Source organism: Schistocerca gregaria, chromosome 4, assembly GCF_023897955.1.
Source record: "Schistocerca gregaria isolate iqSchGreg1 chromosome 4, iqSchGreg1.2, whole genome shotgun sequence".
Taxonomy (NCBI): Eukaryota; Metazoa; Arthropoda; class Insecta; order Orthoptera; family Acrididae; genus Schistocerca; species Schistocerca gregaria.
This window is the reverse complement of record NC_064923.1, coordinates 544289030-544313477: the sequence shown is the minus strand read 5'-3', so window position 1 is coordinate 544313477 and position 24448 is coordinate 544289030. Positions and strand designations below refer to the sequence as shown.

The 24448-nt window shown below is 39.8% G+C and overlaps 1 protein-coding gene across 14 annotated transcripts in view; it reads left to right on the top strand.

Annotated features, from left to right (window-relative positions):
* The window catches only part of LOC126268165 (band 3 anion transport protein), an 811429-nt gene that overhangs the window by 583662 nt on the left and 203319 nt on the right, over positions 1-24448 (top strand). For 13 of the 14 annotated variants that reach the window (XM_049973749.1, XM_049973744.1, XM_049973747.1 and 10 more), the window contains one exon: positions 12135-12303. In XM_049973749.1, coding sequence (XP_049829706.1) covers positions 12135-12303 — 169 coding nt within the window. Of the gene's footprint in view, positions 1-9920; positions 10208-12134; positions 12304-24448 lie in introns of those variants that run through there. The other variant, XM_049973756.1, reaches the window with a different exon arrangement.

The following is a 24448-nucleotide window of genomic DNA, read 5'->3' as shown; positions in this document are numbered from 1 at the left end:
ATTCAAACCTGTGACCGTAGTGGTCGCGCGGTTCCAGACTGAAGCGCCTAGAACCGCTCGGTCACTCCGGTCGGCTTAGACTAAACGCGTTACTCGTAAATAAATAATAATTACCACCCTGCAACCAAAACTGTTTCTTCACCGAATATTACTGGTTGCTGCGCCATACCCGCGATTAGCTGGAAAACGTTTTTGAAGTAATAGGTCCCACATATAAGAAAGACTTCGTTGGCGTTTACTTCTCTGAGACCGTGAAAGGTCAAACGCAAGGTAACCGTCAGTCTCAAGCGAGTAGTTGGCTTCTAACACCTCCTAAATAGCCACTCGTAATCTTTACGTTATCAAACAAGTGGCTGGAGTTAAAAGATCTCCGGAAATAGCCGGAGGCTCAAAATCCAGCTATGACTTAAAAGTTTCTCGCGATATCCCTGTAAAAAAAAACATTTTCGTTGTACTTGTTGCATCAAATCTAGGTGATATCTCGAGATTTTGACGACATGCTCCATAATCTTAGTGAGAAACAACGGACTGTCGTGGCTCCTGTTGTGGTGACCATTTGTAGGTCATAGTCCATAGAAGCAGGATAACGGCATGTGTAATCAGTGCCTTAACTATAGGTCTGTCGAGCACTTCTAAAACCTCCAGTGGGGAGAGGATTCTGGCAGATAAATTGTCCTTAGCGGTACAGGTAGAATACATGTTTGTGTTTCTGTAACTACGCTTCACAACTGTCAGACGGACTGTCTTCAGTAACAGTATGTCTGTTCTGTAAATATATATCTTAATGTTTAAATTGTGTATGATGTCTGTAAGAGGTTTCACAGAGGGCAGAAGATAACGAAAAAATTATCGTAAAAGCTACTAGTGATTTTCACATTGTGTGACATAGTAGCAAGCACTAATACAAATAGACAGGGTGTTTCAAAATCAATATACGATTTTTAAGGCTTTGTAGCATTTATTACACTTACCTTACAATTGTAAATCAAAAATCAATTGAAAGAGAAACTGTAACAGTATTTCTTACAAGTTTTCAGTGTGAGCACCATCGTCACACATAGAGTTGATAGACGAGTTTTTCCAAAATCTTGACCACTATGTTTATAGTAATTGTTGCAACAGTGCTGCTTCTGAAGTAGGATAGATCACCTGGTAGCGGAGACATATACACAACATCATTTATGAACCCCCAATGACAAAAATCACATAGAGTCAGATCGTTTGTGAACATGAAGATCATATAAAACGATCTCTGTCATCCAGCGTCCTGCGGCCAATCCAGCTGTCGGGTACAACGTCGTTTAACCAGCCGCGTGCTGAGTTATACCAGTGAGATGGCGCACCATTTTGCTGCTCAGGAACACCAGTTACAGTTACTTCACCGAAAAAGTCGAGAGGAGTCTCGTTGTAACTGTGCCATCTCATGGGGATTTGATTACCCCCAGATACACACATTACGTGTGTTCATATTTCCATTTAGGTGAAATGACAATTCACTCCTGAAGATGACATGATCCAGGAAACCTTCATCTCATGCAACAAAATTTCGTTTGCGAAGCTGGCGCATAAACCGTAGTATGTAGGCTTTAGAGCTTGTGACAACTGCGAACGACAAGGAGGAACTGATTTGTTGGGACTACGCGTGATAGACTCTCACTCGTTCAAGATATTTTTCATTCATTCTTGGTCGTTCCATATACTTCCGTTTGCGCAAGGGTATACAAACAAATCTGCTTGAGTTGCTCTTTCATTTGATGTGTTATTTATAATTATAAGTTTAATGTAATAAATGCTACCAAGCCTTAAAACCCGTATTTTTATTTTGAAACATCCTGTATATAAACACAACATAAAAATTAATTTGATGAAACAAACCACAAAGGTTTTCTTTCCTGATATTAATTGCGACTGTTTATTCTATAATGATGGTGCTTGCATGAGTGTAGTAAAGCTGTTAGTACTGTTTTGTAGGCAAAGACTGACTACGATGTTACAGTAGAAAAATAAGCCATTGGCTAGCCTGGAATTACGGTACCCCATGCAACATTTTTGAAAGAATTTACCTTTATTTGACCTTAATGTTTAATATTCTGAATGGCTTTATGTGCAATTTCTCTCTGCAAGTGGCTCAGATTTGATAATCAGTTTAGAATTGATGCGTTTCCTTATTTTTCGGCTGCTTTTAAGTGCTTTATTCCTTTGTTGGTATATGAAACGAAATAAGCCAACTGATCACAGACTGAAGATGATACTGTGGAGGCAGAAAGGAGCTAGACTGATTCCTCGTAGTCTTGTGCACCTACAGAACTGCTTCCGACAAAATAGGAAAAACAGACAGACTTGATATTGTTTAAAGTCCAGGAAGCGTACTGTCTGCAGTGAGCCCATGGTACTGAAGAATGCTCATGATTCGGCATCTGACAGGACTCCATGCAAATAGGACAAATCTCAACTTCCACAGCACCTGCCCAGGGGGTCAGCGCCTGTCGGAGGCCCGTTATGCAACCCGCCTTGGTCACTTGAGTGCTGAATTAGCTTCCTTCCATCCCATCGCTGCCTTTCCCCTTTTCTTAAGGCCCCCGTAGACAATAAACTGTCAAACATTTCGTTAAACTTGACGGGTTTGCCAAATTAGTAGACAGTGTATTGCTTTTTATTACGTGTTTGTCGAATTTCGACTGTGTTCGACGTGTTTGAAAGAAATTTCGTTGACAATCGACCTGAGAAACAAGTTTGACCACTAATGCATGGGTTTGTCAAATAATAGTCAGTTGCTTGCCGGACTATTATCTATAAATATGAGGTATCTGGCAAGTGGAGCACATTCTGAAGGTTTAAAGTTTGTATCCTGCATCGCACCTCATACATACTTTGCAACTCGATAAGCACTATGTGACAACTATTTTAAAAGTCAGGTTAAATTTGGAAAAATATGTTGGTATGTCTGCGTGCATGTTTGACAAATTCCTGGATAGTAAACTACGGCTTTGAAAAATATTTACAGGGGCCATAACGTGCCTGGAGTACGATCTGGCATATGTGCATAGGGGACCAACAGATATAGTAGGCCAGTTCATTGTTAGAAACAAAATGGCTTCCGATTGTCACAATACAAGTAATTACACATAATAAAATTTTGGGAAAAAATTGCTGCGCCAGTAGTGCATTATGGCACCGTGACCTGTGTGTTGAAGAAAAATGATGTATGCTACCCACAAGAAAGCGAAACGCAGTCCGTAAGAAGTATATTAGGACATACAGAGTATCTTCGCAAATAAATAATTGGCTCGAGGAATAGTTGAGTAACAGAACCTAGTACGTTATCCTGGACGGGGAGTGTTCCACAGAAGCAAAACTAACATTGTGTGTGCCCCAATGAAGCAAAGTTTTGAGTATCAGATAAGATCATCTGCACTAGAAGATTGTTCACCAACTGTACTGTTGTACGTAGGGGGGAGCACTATGTGACTTAACATCTGAGGTCATCAGTCCCCTAGCCCTAGAACTTAGAACTACTGAAACCTAACTAGCCTAAGGACATCACACACATCCATGCCCGAGGCAGGATTCGAACCTGTGCCCAGAGTGGTCGGGCGGTTCCAGACTGAAGTTCCTAGAACCGCTCGGCCACACCGGCCGGCGTACGTAGGAAAGTATTGCAGTTAGACGATCGTAACGAATTGCAGAGAGTCTTGGGCAAAATGTTCACTTGGTGTAACGAATGACAGCTGTCTTTAAATATGAATAAATGTAACGTAATTTCCATAACAAAGGGAAAGAACCGGATAGTATCTGATAACAAGAACCTCTTGAGCACGTCACATCGTATAAATATTTTGGAGTAGTAGTAAGAAGTGATATGAAATGGGTGGTCGTGTGAGGTAAGGCGAATGGAAGACAAATTTGTTGGAAGGGTTGTGAGAAAATGCAACGTATCTGTAAAATAAAAGGCATACAAGTCGCTAGTGGGGCAAATTCTACTATATCGTCGCAGTGCCTTATCAGATAGGCGTGACAACAAACGTCGATCGAATTCAGAGACGCTTTGCTATGACTGTTACGCGTTGATATAGCAAATACGAAAATGTAACATAAATACTCGCGGAACTTACGCGAGAATCCTTGCAAAAAAAACCACGTAGTCATAGCGAACCCGTGTTAGGTAAATTTAGGGAAACCGTATTCGAATGACACTGGACACCCACTACGCTGGTAATACAAACTCCGTCCACAGGCCCACCGCTGTCCCGGTCGTTGTCAGTTTTCTTGACCTGGAGATGCTGCTACTACTAGGTCAAATAGCTCCTCAGTTGACATTTTGAGGCTGAGACAATCGCGTTCCAGAGCTCCCATTAGGGAAAAAATCCCTGGCAATATCGGGAATCGAACCCGGCTCCTCCGCATGCCAGTCATCCGCACTGACCACTTTTTTTTAGTTATTTATTTAAATCTCGTTTTGTTCGTTTCCGTTCGTTGTATCTGCTCGGGGCGGACGTCGCAAGACACCCATTTCAGTTCGTCGTTGTTCCATTAACTCAGGTTTTTTTTATTGCAGAGGGCAGCTAACCCTCTGGCCGAACACACTGAGCTACCGTGCCGGCATCACTCAGCTACGGAGGCGATTGTTCATTGTGTTCCCAACATAGCCAGTCTCGCTTAGAATCATGTTAATAAGAGAAATTACGGTGCCTACAGACATTTTGAGAGTGGAATAGGAAAGAATATTGATAATATTGCTGATATACTCCCAACCATTCACTGTACAGCGGTTTTAGTAGTATGAATAGGTAGATTTACTGAGTCAGAACGAATGCGGAACACTTCAGTTCGCGAATGCCTAAAAGCGTGGTATGGGTTGCCACCGAGTACGATCACCTCTGGTCCGCATTCCGATATTTTATTTATTTTTTATTTGCTACCATTCTGATGATACCGACAAGAGGAGTTGCATTTATGACGCGTTAAGGAGAGACTCAACCCCAAAACTTCATTTTTCTAAGAAAAACTGTAAATGGCTATTTCGTATCTTTGAAGTGTTTCCTCTTAGACTCCAGAACGATTTGTCTAAATTCGAATTACAAGTACGACTAAGAAGTATTTCGAATAGGAACTGCGCAAGAGGACTGCTGCCAAAGTGGTCAGGACAATATCTGTCTGTCGCAGGTTCGAATCCTGCTTCGGGCATGGACGTGCGTGATGACCTTAGGTTAGTTAGGTTTAAGCAGTTCTAAGTTCTAGGGGACTGATGACCACAGATGTTAAGTCCCATATTGCCCAGAGCCAATATCTGTCTACCAGAGACTTGCACTGATGGCAAGACACAATACGTAAATGAAAGTTTGCACAGTGCCATTTGGTCCAAGTGACGTACCTGTATCTGTCATCCAAGCTGTTTGGTTGACGCCCAGCCATCACGTCGAAAGAGACACTAAACTGAAACATCCTGACAAATAATACTGTGTGCCAGAGGTGGACTCGAAAATGGAACCTTAGTTTTTCCGAGAAATGCTGCTACCACTGACCTCAAGGAACAAATCATAGCTTTACTTCTGCTGGTGCCGCCTGAGGCTGAGGCTAAGCATTCGGATGATGTTGGCACCCAACTTTCGAAAAACATACATTTGTTTCAGAGTTCTTGAGAGAAATGCTACAGTTCTAGAGTTCTCTGTTATAGTTCATAAGTAGCTGTTACACCAGAGTCAATCTGTTCACTACCGCCCACAGTTGAGCGTTTCAGCTTTTATGATGGGCAGTACACAGTAGGGGTTTTAAAAACATTTTCGTTAGATTTCATAAAATTTTGACATAAAGTTTATGGTAAGTAATTATTATTGTATGTTTTAACATATTATTTTATGCTTTTTAAATTTTGTAAAGTAAAATGACTTACTTGTTTCACAAATCACCATTATTGAGGAACCGGTGGGCTGTTAGAAGACTTACTACTAACACAGATACAAAAGTAATCGGCGAGTGAAATACGTTGACTATCCTTGCACTACAGAGATGACTGAATGAGCATAACGATACTGTTCAAACGAACGTGAGTAGTATTGTTCTGTGTACTCTTTACATCTTTCATTGGCAATGTGTTCTTTGTTTCTGATTGTTACCTACTTCTTTACGAACAAGCTTTTTGAGACTTGCTAGCCAGATATTGCACTTTTCTTTTAACAGCATTCGATGATATTCTTCTGTTTAATGGATATCCTGGAGCTGGTGTAGGGTAATGAACGTCCCCCAAATGGGAAAATATGTTTTCGGTGTTTCCAGTAAATGTAAGGGACGATCAAAAAGTTTCCGGTTGAGGGCGTGACTACAGCGATTATGCAACGTAGCGCTATTCCGATTCGGGTAAGCAAGCACCGACATGTAAGGAAGGATTTTTTGCGGCATTCTTGTCTCTCCGATATACGTGCGGTAAATGTGGAAACGTGAACTATTACCAAATGCATCCAAACAGGACGAACGTGCTGTTATTTTTTCTTGGTTGCTGAAGGACAAATACCGGTAGACATCCATCGGAGAATGAAGAATGTGTCTGGGGCAGCATCTCTATCGAAAATCATTGTTGTTGAATTGTGCGCCAAGTTCATGATAATACAGGCCCCCTATCGCAAATGTAAAGCAGAAGTTATGCCAGCTCAAATGAGAGACTCGAGCACTCACCCTATAGTTGTAATCTCTCCCCCATGCGATTGTCACGCCTTAGGTCACTTATAAAAGACCTCGTTGGGTCGGTGATTCCTATCGGACGCGGATATGTAGCAGACATTTAACGGACTTCTTCTCGCAGCAGGACAGTGTGCCGGCCGGCGTGACCGAGCGGTTCTAGGCGCTTCAGTCTGGAACCGCGCGACCGCAACGGTCGCTGGTTCGAATCCTGCCTCGGGTATGGATGTGTGTGATGTCCTTAGGTTAGTTAGGTTTAAGACGTTGTAAGTCTAGGGGACTGATGACCTCAGATGTTAAGTCCCATAGTGCTCAGAGCCATTTGAACCAGGACACTGTGTCTTAACAAACAATTCTCTTCAATCCAGTGCGTCGGTTGGGAGTTCCTGGCCCGTCATTCCCTCCGCGCGGAAGTGATGGATTATAAATTCAGTCTTTCAGGCTCGGTATCCAGTTTGTTCTACGATGTTTCGTGATGCATAATCGAAGTTAACCTGTCTTGCTTTATGTTCATTAGAATTTTCTAGTTGCGCAATTGTTTGGATTCCAAGTTAAGTGGTAGATTCCTGTAGATCTGGCTCTAATGCCCATATTTATGTAAAAACATCTTAACCCACTTTATGGTATTTAAGATAAACGTAACTGAAGCCGTATATGTGCGATTTTTTTGTTGTTACAGATTTTTTTCCCATTCATCTAGTAATGGACGTTTCAACGAAACGTGCTTATGCGTGCATGATATTCGTTAGCTGCCTGGTGCAGAGAGGCAAAGACAATCCATTCGTTTGATTTGCTGTCGAGAAAGTTAATGAATTCGCGTTTACACAGAATGGGTTCCATTAAGGGCCGATGATTGGACCTGCGTTTCCCCTTTGTTTCTCGAAATCGACTCTAGAATAGATTTCAGACCTGCTGTTTTTGTTGGTCGATATATATGCCCCCTAAGGTCTAGAGCCAGTTAACAATATTGTATTCAGCCGACGGCTCCAGAATAGCTTCTAATTGCTGACGAAGCAACATTAAATCGTTCATTTTTTAAATTCTTATCCCAACGCTTTTTAAAATCTTGTGGTCTTCTTTTACATCGAACGAGAAGCTATATATGGTCGCCTTTTTAAGTATAGCTGGTCAACAATATTATTTCGTATACAAGCTTGAGGTTGTCAAACAAATTCGAATTCACTACAAACACAAGAGGAAAAATTTCATTTTATCCAGTATTACGAAGCTAGTCATACAGCCCATGTAAGTAGAAGAATTACCGCTTTCCTTACTGTGCTAGTACACCGGATTGTTTTGTCATTTGTAAAACTGAATAGCCACCTCGGAATAGAGGGTTCGGATCTGCTTGCCACTCGGCTCTCCTTTTGTAAAATGTTTTCATGATAATACCTTCGCGTTCATCTTATCTTATAATCTCGCTACTTGAAGATTCTTGTCTACCAAACCAGTAAACAGACCTTTTGTCACGGTTTCTCTTATCAACTCAAGAACTAGTTAATACTCATTTCCCCTGTTAATCAGTTAACAACGTGTACATACAGCAGCCACGATATTGTTAGATATCACTTCTCAGCACGGCTACAACTTGAAGAGTAAAACACATTTCGAAAGTGAACTATTTATTCTCAAATAACACAGTAATCATAGCTAGTGATGGGAACAAGTCACTACTGCAAACCAGCAGCACTGTTTAAAATTCATAGACGATATCAATAAACGGAAATTTCTGAAGCTGATGTGAACACGTTTGTCTTTGCAATGAGCTTGCAGTTCTTTCAACTGAATATTTTTGATATCTGTTAATTTCTCTTATTACCACAAAAAGAGGCACTATTAAATTTTACGTCAGAACGTCGGAAAAATCCTGCCGCGCACAGGTTTAACGGAAGAGGCTCTTGGTAGATCCGACCAGGGTTTTTTTCACGTTTCGCACGACCTCGAACACAGGTAAATATATTACCCTCGCTGATATTTCATTTAAAGATTAACAGCAGTGCAAAATAAACACGCGCGGTTTCTTTTGTCCTTTTGAATATACTCCCAGGCACTATTAAGCGAGTTATCGAACATCAGCTTTCAATAATTACTAAGGGAGAAGCCATGCCACCGCCTGGTACTCACGCAAAGCCGGGAGACTTCCTGAATATAAGTTTGCTACGTTACAGAGTTGTAGGACTCGCTTGTTCTTCTTCTTCTTTTTAAAAAGAGGAGGAACAAGTCGCAACCCAGTTTATGACGTCGCCGGTAGCGACAGAGCAGTGTCCCGAAAGAAAGAGAGCGCACCTAGCTCCAACTACCATTCCGTGTTTAAAGTATGTTAATTCCCGTCGTGCGACCATATTTTGCCTCGGTATCCTTTTCACAGGAATCACCTGATAACAAATGATAGCTCGGGCAGTGTACTGCCGTTTCAATCCTTGTGTACGCGATACTCCCGCCATCTATATATGTGTATATCATTATCCCCTGACTTTTGTCACATCAGTGTACATCTGTTATTTAGGTGATATCGTTAACCATCTCAGGATAACTAATTACTGTTATCGTCAATTTTGAGTTTAATTCAAGTTGATCCTATATTTCTTTTATTCATAATTTATCATCCGTAAGCTTTTAGTATTCATAAATGTTGATTTCCACTTGTGAACCGCGTTATAGTAGAGTCTGTGACCCCATGCACTTTTCTTTCCATAATACTTCGTAAACTACACCAAAGAATTCATTGAGACTCTGTAATGGTAGTATTGTTGTAATACTGTTGAGTGAAGCGGAATACATTATTGCTACTCAAAACTGTAATAGAACAAGATTTAGCATTCTCGCCTCACCGTGTAAGTGTATATTTATTCCTATATTTTTCTACAAGCCGCAATTGGTTATTATTCTTACGGCATGTCATAGAATAAGGATACGTGTGTACATTACAGCAATAACGGAACAGCGTAAACCGCATGTAAGGCTTCAGAGGTACATAAATTAAAATGATTTTTCGATTCGGACGATGAAAGTGATACAGAATTAAATGAACCATTTCGCATGAATGTGAGTCGGACGAGTGCACAGACTGATTTTTCAAAAGCAGTGAAGATAGGAATTAATAGCCAAACAAATTTTACTCTGGGAAAGAATTATTTCGATATTATATGAAATGTGTGGGTCATGTACTCTTAACTGGATGTAGTATTGTTCATCTTCCTGGACTTAAAAGTGTTGCTATCATCATTGAAACTGGAAGTAGGGAATCGTTTGTTTTTGATTAGGTTGCATGTCGATGCTATGTTGTTCATAGAATGATAGTAGCACCATTCAAGGAACCACGCCTATCTTATTAAACTAAAGAGTTTAATAAAATTAAAGACCCACATGAAACTATGTATTACGGTATTAGTTATGTCAGACGGTGATGATAGGAACGTTCTGTCATCATCTCACGATTTTTGTTCATTTAATTATGAGATTAAAATTGCAATTTTTATTACACGTCAGGAAAAAAGTCATAAACGCCGAAATGCGACATAAAGAATGTGCTTGTGTAAGTCACATACTTTCTTTACGAGTGTCTCTAATGATTTTGGTGTACATGTTATTCACAGTCTGTTCCCATCAGTAGTGCCCTAAAGCTTCTTGTTTTCATTGTAGGCTTCAGTGTAAATATGATTGTCGACAATTGGTTGACGCCGGTGTCGTTATGTGAAACGTTAACGAAAACTCACGTGTCTTTGTTAGGTACTATTATAATGAACAAGCCACGCTCGCTGCCACAATCTAAATCTGATCGTAAACATCTAGAGGGTACAGCAGTTTTTGGTCATAATAACTTGAGAGTCTGTGCGTGCTTCCCGTTCTTCAACAGAAGAAGAGTGCGAGGAAGGGTAGGTGTGGCATGAGTATAATGAAGATGAGGAAATGACTAAATACCTCTTCTAAATTTATGTAACTTTTTTACGTGTTGGCCGCTTAGTGTCGCTGCAGTCTTCGCCGCATTTGGTCGAGATGACGGTACCAGAAGGACCAGGTGGTGAACAGTCATGAATATCTAACACCGGCTACTACAAAATTGCCTTATAAAAAATTCTGCAATAATGAACAACAGACGCAATACAAGAATGACCAATACCATAAACTCGTGTAAATGTTTTCTTGTTAAAAAGGAACTACCGGCTCGCATTATTATGATAACATCCAACACATATCCAAGGGAACTGTCTAGCTGTCAACGAGTTTTGCACACTTACACTTTGATAAAAGGGAGAAATTTATGAAGTGCCACTGGGAATGATCTCTGGCTTTCTTGCAACATGAATGGCAACGGACATCGGAAGTGAATGTCGATTACACTGGTTCATCAAGGGCAGCTGATGTATCTCAGTGGAACAGCTTGACTTCGAAACAACCCAGAGTGTCACTTGACTTCTGTCCACCGCAATAGTCGCAAACTCTGCTACGTATGAGTCTCATAAGCAGATTGACAATGTCTGCTTTCATGTTAAAGACTGTGTGTTAATGGAAAATAAATTATTTGGCAACATCAAAACTAAAGCGTTGCTGACAAAATCTGTAGTCTTCTTTAATGAATCATATTCTCAGCTTCATGATACGAATGCACGTTGGCGTGGCTGGCGACAAAAATAATGGAGTAGAAACGCATCTCAACAATGGAGTAGAAACGCTAGCAGTTGCTGCAATACTTCTTCACCATATACCCGCAAACTTGCCCATAAAATAGTAGTGGTCCTACACTAGCCTTCTCCCTCAGAAGACTTGGCCACCCAGGTCATCACTTGGCTGGCGACAAAAACAATGGAGTAGAAACGCATCTCAATCGTCCTTGTATGGACACAGGATGACACTGACAACAGTTTGGTCAAATTATTTGTTTTTGTGGCACTGTCGAATACGGGTATCATTAATCTATATAAATGATGTTATTGACTGACAATGTGACAAGTATTTCTTCCAAAGAGGTCATGTTCATCTGTACGTGGTGACCATGTTCCCAGAGAAAGAAAGTATTTTCCACCAGGTAATATACACTTCGGCACACAGCTAGACGTTGTCGGTAGAGCTTGGTAAATACTTAAAAGCCAGCTTCTCTCACATTAAAATTTCCTACATGTTAATCCAGATGTCTCTAGCTGTTGTATGCACTGTACATGGCTGTTACTCTGATACAAGCAACTGGTCACAGCAATACGACTTGACAGATTAAGTGTTTGTGTATTTTGATTGTCTCATCAGTGTGATGTATGCTCATAGTTAACGAGAAATTTGGAGTAAGATTTATGGGATACTAGAAAAAATTCTCTATGTTGACAAAGAACATGAAGGTCACTTTTTTCTTCAGGTAATAGAAGTGAATTTGCACACATACTGCAGTTGGAACTGTATCGGAGGTGATCAGTGGGGAGATACATTGCATTCATGTGTAAGATGACTGATCTGTTGTCCGTTTGTTGCAGCACGATGGCCGTGGTGCGGACGCAGCAGTTGCCGACCTGGATGAGGAGATGGAGAAGGTCTTCGCGATGGCTGATGAAGATCGCTTTGATGTGGCGCGCCTTGCTGCCTCTCCAGACTCCAGCAGCACCGCCGCCAGCAAACGCAGCTATGGCGAGAAGGACTATGCCTGTGAGTTCTCTAACTTCTTTCTAGATGCTCACTGAGTTGTTGACACCCAAGAAGCCACAGCATTCTTAGTACTTTGTCCCCTGCAAAAACAGATACCTTTGGAATAACATACAATGATGTATTGTATTCAACCAACGTTTATGGAACTGGGAATATTTCATTTTCAAGCAACACATAAGGTTCTTTATTTTCTTATTGTGAATAAAGAATTAAACACAGTTTCTCAGGCTGGTATGCAAGGCCCAATCATGACTCTGACATAACTCACTCATGATGAAACATAGTTAATTTGCACGTGTTAATGAAATTCTTCATGTGTATATGATTTTTCAGAGGCAAATTGATGCATTTATATTTCCAGATAATACATGTTGTACATTAAAAATAATTTAACTCAGTGTACGTGGTAGATAGGTTTGAGACTGTGTTTTTGGGCAGTTTCCCACGTAATTAATGTGTGAGTGTATGTGATTACTGCTCTGGTCTTCAAGCTCTGTTCATGTACTCTGTTCAGACATGCAAGTTCTTGTGAGTGGCTTAACAGTAATTATTTGGAGACTGCACTGCCACATGTGTAGTTGCATTAGCCCTATGAAACCAGAATTGTTAATGACTGTCTCAGCTTATAGATGCTGCAATTATTCACAACACTGAAATGGGGACAGCAGTTGGTATGAATACACTAAACCCCTTTTTAAGCACAATATTGATGCAATCAATCATATAGTGTAACAGTGCCATGAAAATAATGAATCACCAGAGTGGGCATTGCCGAATATATACTGGCCAAGCAAAAAGTAACTAGGACCATTCCACAACACTCACCATCAAAAGGGCACCAGTTGAAATAATTAGTAAAAGTGCCAACTGAGGTTGGTCATGGAATTCAGGCTCTGTCAGGTCAGTGTCTTAAATGTTCACTTTCAACCTAATCGTTTTTCACCAATACCTTATTTAATTTGTGCATAAATACTGTGTCTGCATTTAGGAAACAATGAGATTTAATTCTCACATCTGTGGTGCAGCATAGTTTTCTGCTGTGGAAAGTTCTATGTCTAGTGACTGTTCACATTATTCCTGCAGCATTAGCCAGGACAGTGGAGAATGATTGCGCCTCCTCTACCAGTGGCATGTGGTGTGGAAGAGTCCACTCCATAATGGCAGAAGGCAGCTGTCATACCCAGTATACCAACCCCTACCCCCTGGACAGGAGCACCACTTGATGATGGAATGGGCCTGGGATGACACTGTTACACCATGGCACTATCTATAATGTGGGCTTATTGCAGGAGGCAGGTACTGCAACAGAGACCCGAACTCATGATTGCTTCTGGTGACTCCACATTGTCCCCAGATTCTGATAGAACTGCTGGGCTGTGAATGAATCTGGTACCAAAATGACAATTATTTATGTGGGGTAGCACCACACCTGTTATGCAGTTCCTGCACTTCTAGTCACATTTTTAACAAACCTACTGAAATCTGTCTTTTGAGAAATCTGGCCGGCCGGAGTGGCCGTACAGTTCTAGGCGCTACAGTCTGGAACCGAGCGACCGCTACGGTCGCAGGTTCGAATTCTGCCTCAGGCATGGATGTGTGTGATGTACTTAGGTTAGTTAGGTTTAATGAGTTCTAAGTTCTAGGCAACTGATGACCTGAGAAGTTAAGTCGCATAGTGCTCAGAGCCATTTCACCATTTGAGAAATCGTTTTTCCTATACTGCAAGAATCATGGCAAGTTTCACAAAGCCAAGCTGGGCTCCCTTATTTTAATCAGAATACCAACACCCCACGCTCGCCATATGCCAGCAGTTGTTGCAATACTTCATCACCATATACCCGCAAACTTGCCCATAAAATGGTAGTGGTCCTACATTAGCCTTCTCCCTCAGAAGACTCGGCCACCCAGGCCATCACTTAGACTAATCTGCAACATAGATTACTAAGTCCAGTGAATATCACACCAAGTTTTCAGAACAAGTTTTCATCACAAAAATATCTGGCAGCTTAACCCACAAAGTTTAGAGACAGCATCTAATATACTAAGTTTCTTAACAAGACTTTCTTTTACGCAACTAAATTACTTATTACTATGCCACTTAATAGTTCATTAACTCCCTTGGAACACACATCACATCATGCCTTATACTTTTTCGTTGCACTAATCATGTACTCTTGGTAATTGTCTCTGCATACTCTCAGGGCTTGTTCCTTACCCTTATATCCTTTTCAGCTAGAAAGAGTAAATCTATCACCAATATTCATAAGTGCTGCAGAATTCTGCATGTACTTATTTTCATGCTGTACAGATTCAGTATACTGGAATTTGCATGGCCAGTGGATTCAGTTGAAGGGTATCTCCCCTTTTAAGATAGATGAAGGCTGTGCACAGCAGTGCTAGGTATTGTGAACTCAAAGTCTTGGTCATTCTCTGTTGCCCTTCTCTACACTGCTGCATCAATTGCTCCACTGAAATCCATCCAATTTATGTAGCTGTTACTTGGCTCAAGGAATTGATTAGGTATGGTTTCAGTGTATTATTTAGGAAGGTTAGATTCTGCTTTGGGAGTGCCTCTAGTGGTTCATTTAGCTAGTACAACTGTGAATGTGTTGCAAGCAATTTTGTAGTTACTGCGACCATGGCTGGTAGATGAAAGGTTGAACCTGTTATGTACTAGGGTAAGTCAATTATTATCTGCTACATAGTTATAAAATTTTATTGTAATCAAATAGGAAACCTACAAGAACATCATTTTTCAATATAGTTGTTGAAACGCACTTGGTTCATCATTGTAAAAGCTTCCTGATGCCCTCATAAAAGAAGGTTCTCAGTTGAGGTGCGGGGCAGGAATGCACCGCTTCTTTCACTGCTTCAACTGAGACAAATCAGTGGCCCCTTAATGCCTGTTTGAGTGCACCAAACAACTGGTTTGTCAGAAGGGGCAATATTGGATGGAGGATGATCCAATACTTCAAATTTGAATTTCTGGATCATTTCAGCAGTGTGGGCACCAGTATGCAGATGGGCATTGTCATGCAACAACACAACACCTTTTGACAGCAATCCTCGTCATTTGCTTCGAAGTGCTGGCAGTAAGCATCTCACTGTAATGTAGACTGTTTATTGTTGTGCTCCTTTCCCCATAATGTTCCAGTACTGGATCTTGTGCATCCAAAAAAACTGTAAGCATCAGTTTTCCTGCGGACGATGGGTCTTGAACTTTTTCTTGCACAGCAAATTTGGATGTTTCCATTCCATACTCTGCCATTTATTCTCCATCTCGTAATGATGGATCCAAGTTTCGTCACCAGCAATGATCCTGTCTAAGAAGTTGTCCCCTTTGTTACCATAGCAATCCAAATGTTTTTTGCAGATGTCCAAGTGTGTTTGTTTATGCAACTGTGTCAGTTGTTTTAGGACTCATCTTGCACAAACTTTATGAAACCCAGGTCTGTTGTGGATGATTTCGCAGACAAAACCGTGACTAATTTGCAGACAATGAGCCACTTTGTCAGTTGTTAATTGTCTTTCTAAGAGAATCATTTCACATGAATGCTCAATGGTTTCTTCATTTGTGGCGGTAATTGGTCGTCTGGCTCCTTCATCATGCGTAACACTTGTATGACCATTTAGGAATTTTTCTATCCATTCGCAGACACTCCATTGTGACAAAACACTGTACCCATACTGTACCAAAAGTCTTTGAAGAGTTTCGGCCCCTGATACATTTTGCGACTGCCAAAAATGGCTCACTGAATGTTGCTCTTTTTTGGTGCAAATAGACAACGGAGCAGCTATGATTAACAACACAGCAGCGATAATGAAACTAAACTAGCAGCTTGAAAATTGCAAAGATATAACAACAAATAAACAAAGCATGTGTCATCAATGTAAAACGACAGTACCACCAAAATAAACAAAAATATAACTAAATTGCAGATTATAATTGACTTACCCTCTTATAACTACTCTTTTACTTAAGAACAATATTATCAGGCTTATTTTCATATAGGGGAGAGGTGATTGATAATATTGGTAATAATTAATAGCATTGAAAAAGTGGTAATTAAAATTATTGATATATAATCTCTCCACAGAATAATACTTGTAACAAAGTAGTGCTTCAGGGAAATCAAAGTGGGTTTAACATGGCTACTTTTGTTTCTAAATCCTACTGTACAAACCAAGTGTGAGTATTGTTAGCTCTTGAGTCTTGTTTTCTGCACTCTGAATAAGTCTGTGTAGCTGTGGCATGCGATACAGTGGGAATTTCCATGTGATATGCTATGGAAGGGATCAGGACACTTTTGTTAAACTGGAAGAAAATTGACTATAGTTAATTTTTACAGGACAGACTTTTTCTGTAAGGCCATGGACTAAGAATATCTGAAAATCTGTGTGCATGAGAAAAAGTAGCGATCAGTATTAAATTCTGTTACATGCCGAATAACTGATAATCGGATCTGTGGACTGTATGAAGGCACATTAAATTGAATATAAGAACAGAACTGCACACTTTGGTTCATGAAAGTAAAACTGAATGAAGTTTGAATGACCGTATTGATGTATAGTAATGGTCCATAATCTTTGCTGTAATATCTTAAAGTGATGAACTATAAAAATCACGGACATTTTAGTCGCCGTAATTGCGGAGAGTAATTGTAGAATCAACCCTCCTTTTCCCTCTATACAAAGCACAATCATTCATAATCATTTAATCATTATTATTATTAATTATTATTGCTGTTGTTAATAAAAGACTAAAGTGATGTCCATAATTACAGGTGTATTAGTAATTACTAACATCCAAAGACGTTATTAAATATCTTGTCTTCGGTATGGAGCAGCAAATTTAGGGTGATCGACAGAGCAAAAAGTTAACATTAATTATTATTATTAACACCTGAACCACAACCCACTACCTCTTAGCTCCACTCCCTTGCCTCTATGAGCCTTTACTGCTTGTAGCAGCATGCCACTACAACCACATTGTTGTATATAGCAATTGAAACAGCCTTCTCATGGTGACTCTTGCATCTGAAGCAATCCACCCATGCTTGCATGATTCCCAGATCTTGATTTACAGTATTCTTTGCTGCCTTCTCATGTTTCATCATCTCACTCATTAGTTTCCATGGCATATGCATATTGATCAACACTTTGCTCTCCAAGCTTACTATCTGCATGGTACTCCACTCCACCACCAACTTGGTATCCTCTGCAAATTCTTCACCACCTCTACAGTCCCATTCAACTCCTTGATGTCAGGGGCATCTGTGTTCTGAATGCTGCCTTCAAAATTCTCCTTCTAACATTTATCCCACACCTCCTCTGTCAACGTAGTGAACGTGGCACAACTTGTGCTGCTTGCTGCATCTGCTCCCTTTGTCGTTCGTAAGACTTAATAGACTTCTCACATTTCCTGGAAACTTTTGCAAGCACACTATTGGTCTTGGTTCTCTGTTGAAACCCAGAAAACGTGTCCTCTAGCTTCCTCCCTTCATTCCTAACCTCCCACACATTAAAAACTAAACTTAACTTCTGTTGATGACTAGTGACCATCGCATTATCTTGTTTGGTTGTAAGAAGTTCTCCCTTGAGCTGCTGAAGCCCCCCCCCCCCCCTGCTGCAGCCCCCCCTCCCTTTCACTTTGCTCTGCTCCTTTTCATCCTTGCCCTCGGCGTACAACAACCTGAGGACACAGATTACTATCATACTATCATACTCCCTACCCTCTCAAAAAAAACTGCTGGCACCAGCCAGCGCTTCCATATGAAGAAAATTAAAAGAATTCTTACTCTAACACAAAACTTACTGCTTACCCATAATGTATTACAATCTGGCAACCTGCACGTAATATCCTAAATAATTATCAATAAACACAACAAAAGCCTCTTTCCCTTCCTCAACCTAAGTGTGTAGGGCACCTCGTACATGGATCCATCATTCCATCCACTTTTCATGTCCACTGCTCTGTTTCCTCCTCTTCATGTCCTTCTCTGGCTTTGGCCCTAACATTTCTGTGACTGAGACTGGAGTACCTCAGAACCCACAGGCGTCCAGCATGCACTGTTATCAACCTCATTGGCAGCTGTAGCCTAATGTGGACTGGTTTTGTTGTCTCAGTCACTTGGTGAGGTCCCAGGTGCCTTATGATAAATTTCTTAGTCTTACCCTTTGGCATATATATGTGAGATAACATTACCTACTGCCCTCCCCTATAATGTGGTAAACTCCACATGTGTATCACTTCTACCTTCTGCCTCCCAATGCTTTCTCCACCTATTTCCATACTTCTCTCACTATTCTAGCAAAATTATGGACCGACTAATGGCCCTTGTCTCTTCTTGCCTTAATCAAGCCAAATGGTGGTGGCGTTTTCCTGTCATACACCACATCATGTGATGATCCCATATTAGTGTCGACCTTCATATTGTATGCTGCCATGACAAATGAGAGATTTGGTTCCCATTCATTATGATGAGCATGTACATTAGTAATTTAACATCCTTCTGACTAATCAGTACACTGATTCCATTCTGCCATTTGTGTGTGAGTGAAGTGGACTAGTTCTCAGTTCCTTCACACATAACAAGTGACATAAAACTTGTATTAAGTTCATCATAAAATTTGTCCCTTGATCTGTAATCATCATCCCCAGCACACCACACTGAAGGATGTAACTGGCAACCATTACTTGTGCGGCCTTAGCTGCTTGCTGGTTCAATGTAGCAGCTGTCTCCACACACTGTGAAAAGTCACCTATTATAGTTAACAAAATATGATTCCCTCCCAGATTAAGTGATTCTAACACATTCACCCGCAGTCAATTCAAACAACTTGTTGACGTTTCTGGTAGTCTCTGTAATAGTATTCATTTATGAATGAAGTCCATGTGGTGTGCACATTGCACAGAATTTCTCACATACTGTTCCATGTTTCCTTTTCTTCCATTCCACCAATACCTTTCATCCACCCTTTAATTTGTTGCTATGCACCCTCCACATGTTGTATAGCTTGCAGTCATTGTCAGAATTCAGTGCTGCTTGCCATTTAGGAAGGCCATGACCACTACTTGTACTACCATTACCTTCCTGCTCAAAGCCTCTGCATTTCTGAGTTTCTTCCCTGTCGTATGCACTACTTCATAATTGAACTCACAGAATCTTAACACTCATTTTGTTAATCTGCTGCATGGGTCCTTTAACCCCATTTCAGAGCAGCACAATCAATCACTAATTTAAATTTCTCTCCATACAAGTAAGACGGACAATATGTGACTCTATACATAAGGCTAAACATCTCTTTTTCCAAAATAGAATAGTTTTTCTCTGGTTTTTTATGTTGTCTCAATGCATAAAGCGGTGCATAGAGCAGTTGGCATATGGACCGTGCCTTTGAACATCAACGTTCAGCATGCCAAGTTCAACGTACTGCTATATGCTCTGAAACAATGCATCTCATGCATACTTAAGTCCGCCTCAACGTGGTATACAATATCACAGTGTGCTTCAGTAGTGGTTGTTGCCTATATCTGGCTTGCAGATCACACTATTTACGAAATGAACAGGTGTAAAATTCCTATATTAGCTGTAGTAAAACACACATTTTCTCCCTTGTCCATATGACAATCATGTTGTTCTGTCTGTAATATATGCAAATAAAAACTTCAGTATCGATTAACATGTTGTAAACCTGAAAGGAAAGCAATGTGTCCAATCACTAAGAACATCAGCTTATAAATGTTCCATATCAAATAGTGCAATACAAATTTACAGTTCTCCATGTAAGATAAAAATTATTTCATCAGTCTCCCTTTTTAGTAAAACACTTTGTTCATTCTTCACAGTTCCTATTCAGTGACAGAGTCTTCACAAGATGTGAAATAAAAAACTTGAAACAAGAAAGTGCAAAATATCTTACTGCAAGTAATGCAAGCAGTCTTGTAGATAAAATCAATCAAATTCACTCCTCAGAAAGAGCTCACTCATATTCACATAAGAGTGAATATTGTAGAATATACTTCCATTAAACTAATGAGGAAGTATTAGAATTTATTAGCAAATATGAAGATTAATAAAAAATGTTTCAATCCAGTGAGATGTGATCTGACAACATCAACTGTAACCCTACAAATCTGCTTCCCTACTCATTACGCTACACTGGCCACGAGTGAGTTATGACCTTACTTTGCACCTTACCGTGCATGTGGCATAACTTCATAATATGAAACCTCCAATAATTCCCATCATTTTATTACAGATAATTGTATAATTAGCGATGTGTTTCCAAGAGATCCTAATTTTTTTTGTGATTACAAACAGCACATATACATATCGGCTTCAACTGAAAGCCAATACAGCATCTCACGGCTTCTGAATAGAGATGGTGTTATGTGATGCAGGTGACTTTCTTCCATCTCATTGGTCTATGTTCAAATGCACATTCAGGATATCTGATATCCTAAACACTGCTCTGCATGTTCAGCAACTTGGCATGCTCAACATTTGAATGCTTGGTTTATGTGCTGACAGGTTAAGCTGCAAGATGCTCCCCAACATTGACCTCTTGGTTCAGGAAACAACTCAAAGTGTGGTTAGATTCATGACATGATAGTATAAATTCCTTTTGAAAATCTGGAAAAACTAAACCTTTACTTAACGTTAAAATTTCTTCAACCTTCAAACACAGCCTGACAATCATCTGTCCAAACAAATTTTACCCCTTTCTTCAACAGGTGTGTGGGTGTCATGCTATGTCAGTAAATCCCCTTGGATTTTTTTCCATTGTTTAATAAATCCCCTTAGAAATTTTCTAAGTAATTTGAGAATCCCAAAAACAATTGTACCTCCTTACCTGACTGAGGAACTGGGTAATCTCATACCACTCATACAAGTCTTGTATCTGTTTTCACCTCATCATTGCTAATTACATGCTGTAAGTAACCTAGTTGTTCTGAAGCAAAATGATAGTGTTCCTTGTTTCATGTCAGATGTCTAGCGCACAACCTCTTAAGTACTTCCCTCAGTTGTTGCCTATGTTCCTCCATGATTTTCAAGAACACAGTTGTATCATCCAGGTAGACTAGATAATTGTGAGGCCTCAGCCCCCTGAGTACTCCATCCGGCAATTGGTGAAATGTTTCAGTCTGAGCATACTTCAGCCAAAAGGCGTCCTTCGCTACTGACTGCATGGTAACCAGAATGCTGTTTTCAGTTGGTCCTTTGGAACCACCTCCCACTGGGGCACCCATTCCTTAAATCCATGGTAGAGAAATACTGGCTCTGACCCAAGTTACCAGTAGTTTCTGTGATGTTGGGTACAGGGTAGGCATCCATGACTGTCTTACTATTAAGATAATGGCAGTCACAACAGAACTTTTACTTCCTAGAACAGTCTATAAACTTCTTAATCAAAACCACAATGGATAAGTGCTCTCTTCTATTATCCCATTATCTAATTGTTGGTTGATGAATTGCTCCATAATCAGTGTAATTAATGATGTACCTGATAAGGTTTCTAATACATTGGTACTTCAGTTATCATCAGAACTCAATGCTGTGTAAAGTGGGTCAATGGCAATGGAGCCAGAGGAAAAATAAGTCTTCAAACTCCAACAACAACTTCTCCATTCACACTCTTTGTACTTAATTGAAATGATCTGCCTTCTTTCGTAATTTAGTTTTAGCTGCAGCCTATGGTTGCCTGTGGTTCACAACCTCTGTGCAACAATCATCCTTCTGTGGACTGTCCAAATTTGTTACTAATGTCCATGTCAACTTCACCTTTTGGCACCAAAATTGTCCATATTAACTGGTACCAACTCTGCATCTCTATCATGTATGTGTACAATGCTCCTTTTAACAAAACAACTCACTGAATCTAACATTTCATTCCTCTCCAGCAGTTCTATTACACACAACACATTGACAGGTAAGTCTGACACCACACCCACCAAAAGTGACTTCCCTGTGCCACCTGATGATGAGATTAAAAACTAAAAACAGCACGAGTTTTGACAGACATAGGATTTTCATTTATATATTAAAGTATTTGTAACATTGTTCTGAAACTCTCTTAAAGCACATTAAGTAGACTACTAAGCTTTAGTACACATCTCATGTTTTGTTAAAATAATAAAAATACAGAACCAAAAGTTATAATTTTAATTGAAATATTTTGATTACTAATATAAGTTGATTTAGGCAAATTCAAGTGAGCAAATTTAAATGACAGTTATTCTATGTGGACAAATGTTTAAATGTAAAACATACATGCTTAACTGTTAAGATCCTTGGAGTTCTGGAGTGCAAGTTTTAATAGCTTCTCTGTTTTGATTCCACTGTGACAAATTAGATTCCTCATATTGTTTTCATTAAATTAATACATTCTTCCTAGTGTGATTGATTCAGGTATACCAACAATGTTTTCCAAAGGCACAAAACAAGAGTCTTTTTCTCAGCCCAACAACATGTTTCATTATTAACTGCTGGGATCACCTGGAATTCGAAATTATTATATGCAGTAAAAGTGAAGTTATCTGTTGGAAGTAATCACTACAGTACATGTTAAACCCCATGGAAATTGTTGTGTTATTATGGTATGGACCAACAAGGTCCATATGGTTTGCACTGACGATGGTCACACTGTGACCAAAATCAATACGTAAAATAAAGGATTCAATATTTACGAACAATTCTGCCATTTATCCAAATATAGTGGCATAAATGCCTATGACTCAACAAATGGTTGTTATATAACAATTGATTATTAAAAACTACATGTATTATTTGGATCTTATATGAGAATATTGTTAATAATGGGATCAAATTTTTACTAACAAGGCCATAGCTGCAACTTTCCAAAGCTACTGAAATTTGAATATAGGAGAATGACGTGAATCAAAATAGCTCAGTTATCAAAATGATGGGGTTGTTGGGTTCAGTAGATGCTGCTATGGAATATCCCAGATCAGCCATTACAAATAGCTTCAGTAATATGGATATGTCAACCCAACCTTAAAACTTTAAAGTACAAAAAAAAAAAAAAAAAAAAGTTATGAGAAAATATCAGCATAGTTAATCAAAAACTGTTCTTCTGAGTATAGTGACATGATATGTTATTTGTGTAGCTAGCCATTTATTATTGAAACATCTCTCATTCAGCTGAAAGGTGTTGAAGTTAAGTTTCTGTATAAAAAGGAAGACAAGAAAATACTGCCAGACCTTTAGAAAAATTAATGTACAATCATGGCTTCTGAACTACCTGACTATGAATAAAGCACTGACAGATAAAAAATCACAACACAAAAAATAATTAATGCAGAATAATGAAATTTCGGAATATGTTTGTCTAGGTAACATACTTAAGTGATTAACATTGCACAATCACAGGAAGCATGAGGTAAGCCACTGAAAGTTTGAAATGCTGGGACACTAATAACCTGTGTAACCACTACTGCTGAATGCAGGCATGCAGAAGTGCATGCATTATGTTGTACAGATGCTGGACATCAGTTAGTGGGATGGAGTTCTGTATCTGTTGCACTTGATCAATTAATACAAGGAAAGTTAATGCTATTTGTAGATGCTATTGTATTTGTCACCCAATGATGTCCCATATGTGCTCAACTGGAGAATTGAGTGGCCGAAGGCAACATAGTGTGTAGGGTTGAACAGTGGTATGTGGGCAAGCATTATCCTGTTGGAAAACACACCATTGAATGCTTTCATGAATGGCAGCACAACAGGTCAAATTACCAGGCTGACATGCAAAATTTGCAGTTAAGAGTGTGTAGGGTAACTATGAGAGCACTCCCACATGATAGGAAATTGTGTCCCAGACCACAATTTCCATATGTAGATCCAGTGTGTCTAGGCCACAGACAGATTGTTTGCAGGTGCTCATCTGAGATCCTTCTAACAAACACATGGCCGTCACTGAGGTAGAACCAGCTTTCAACAGAAAACACAATGGACCTGCACCCTGCCCTCCAATGAGCTCTCGGTTGACACCTTTGAGGTCGTAATTGGTGGTGGTTAGGGGTCAGTGGATTGCATGCTACAGGGCAGCTAGCTCAAAACTGTCCTTGAAGAAACCAATTTGTAACAGTTCATTGTGTCACTTTGGTGCGAGATGCTACCCA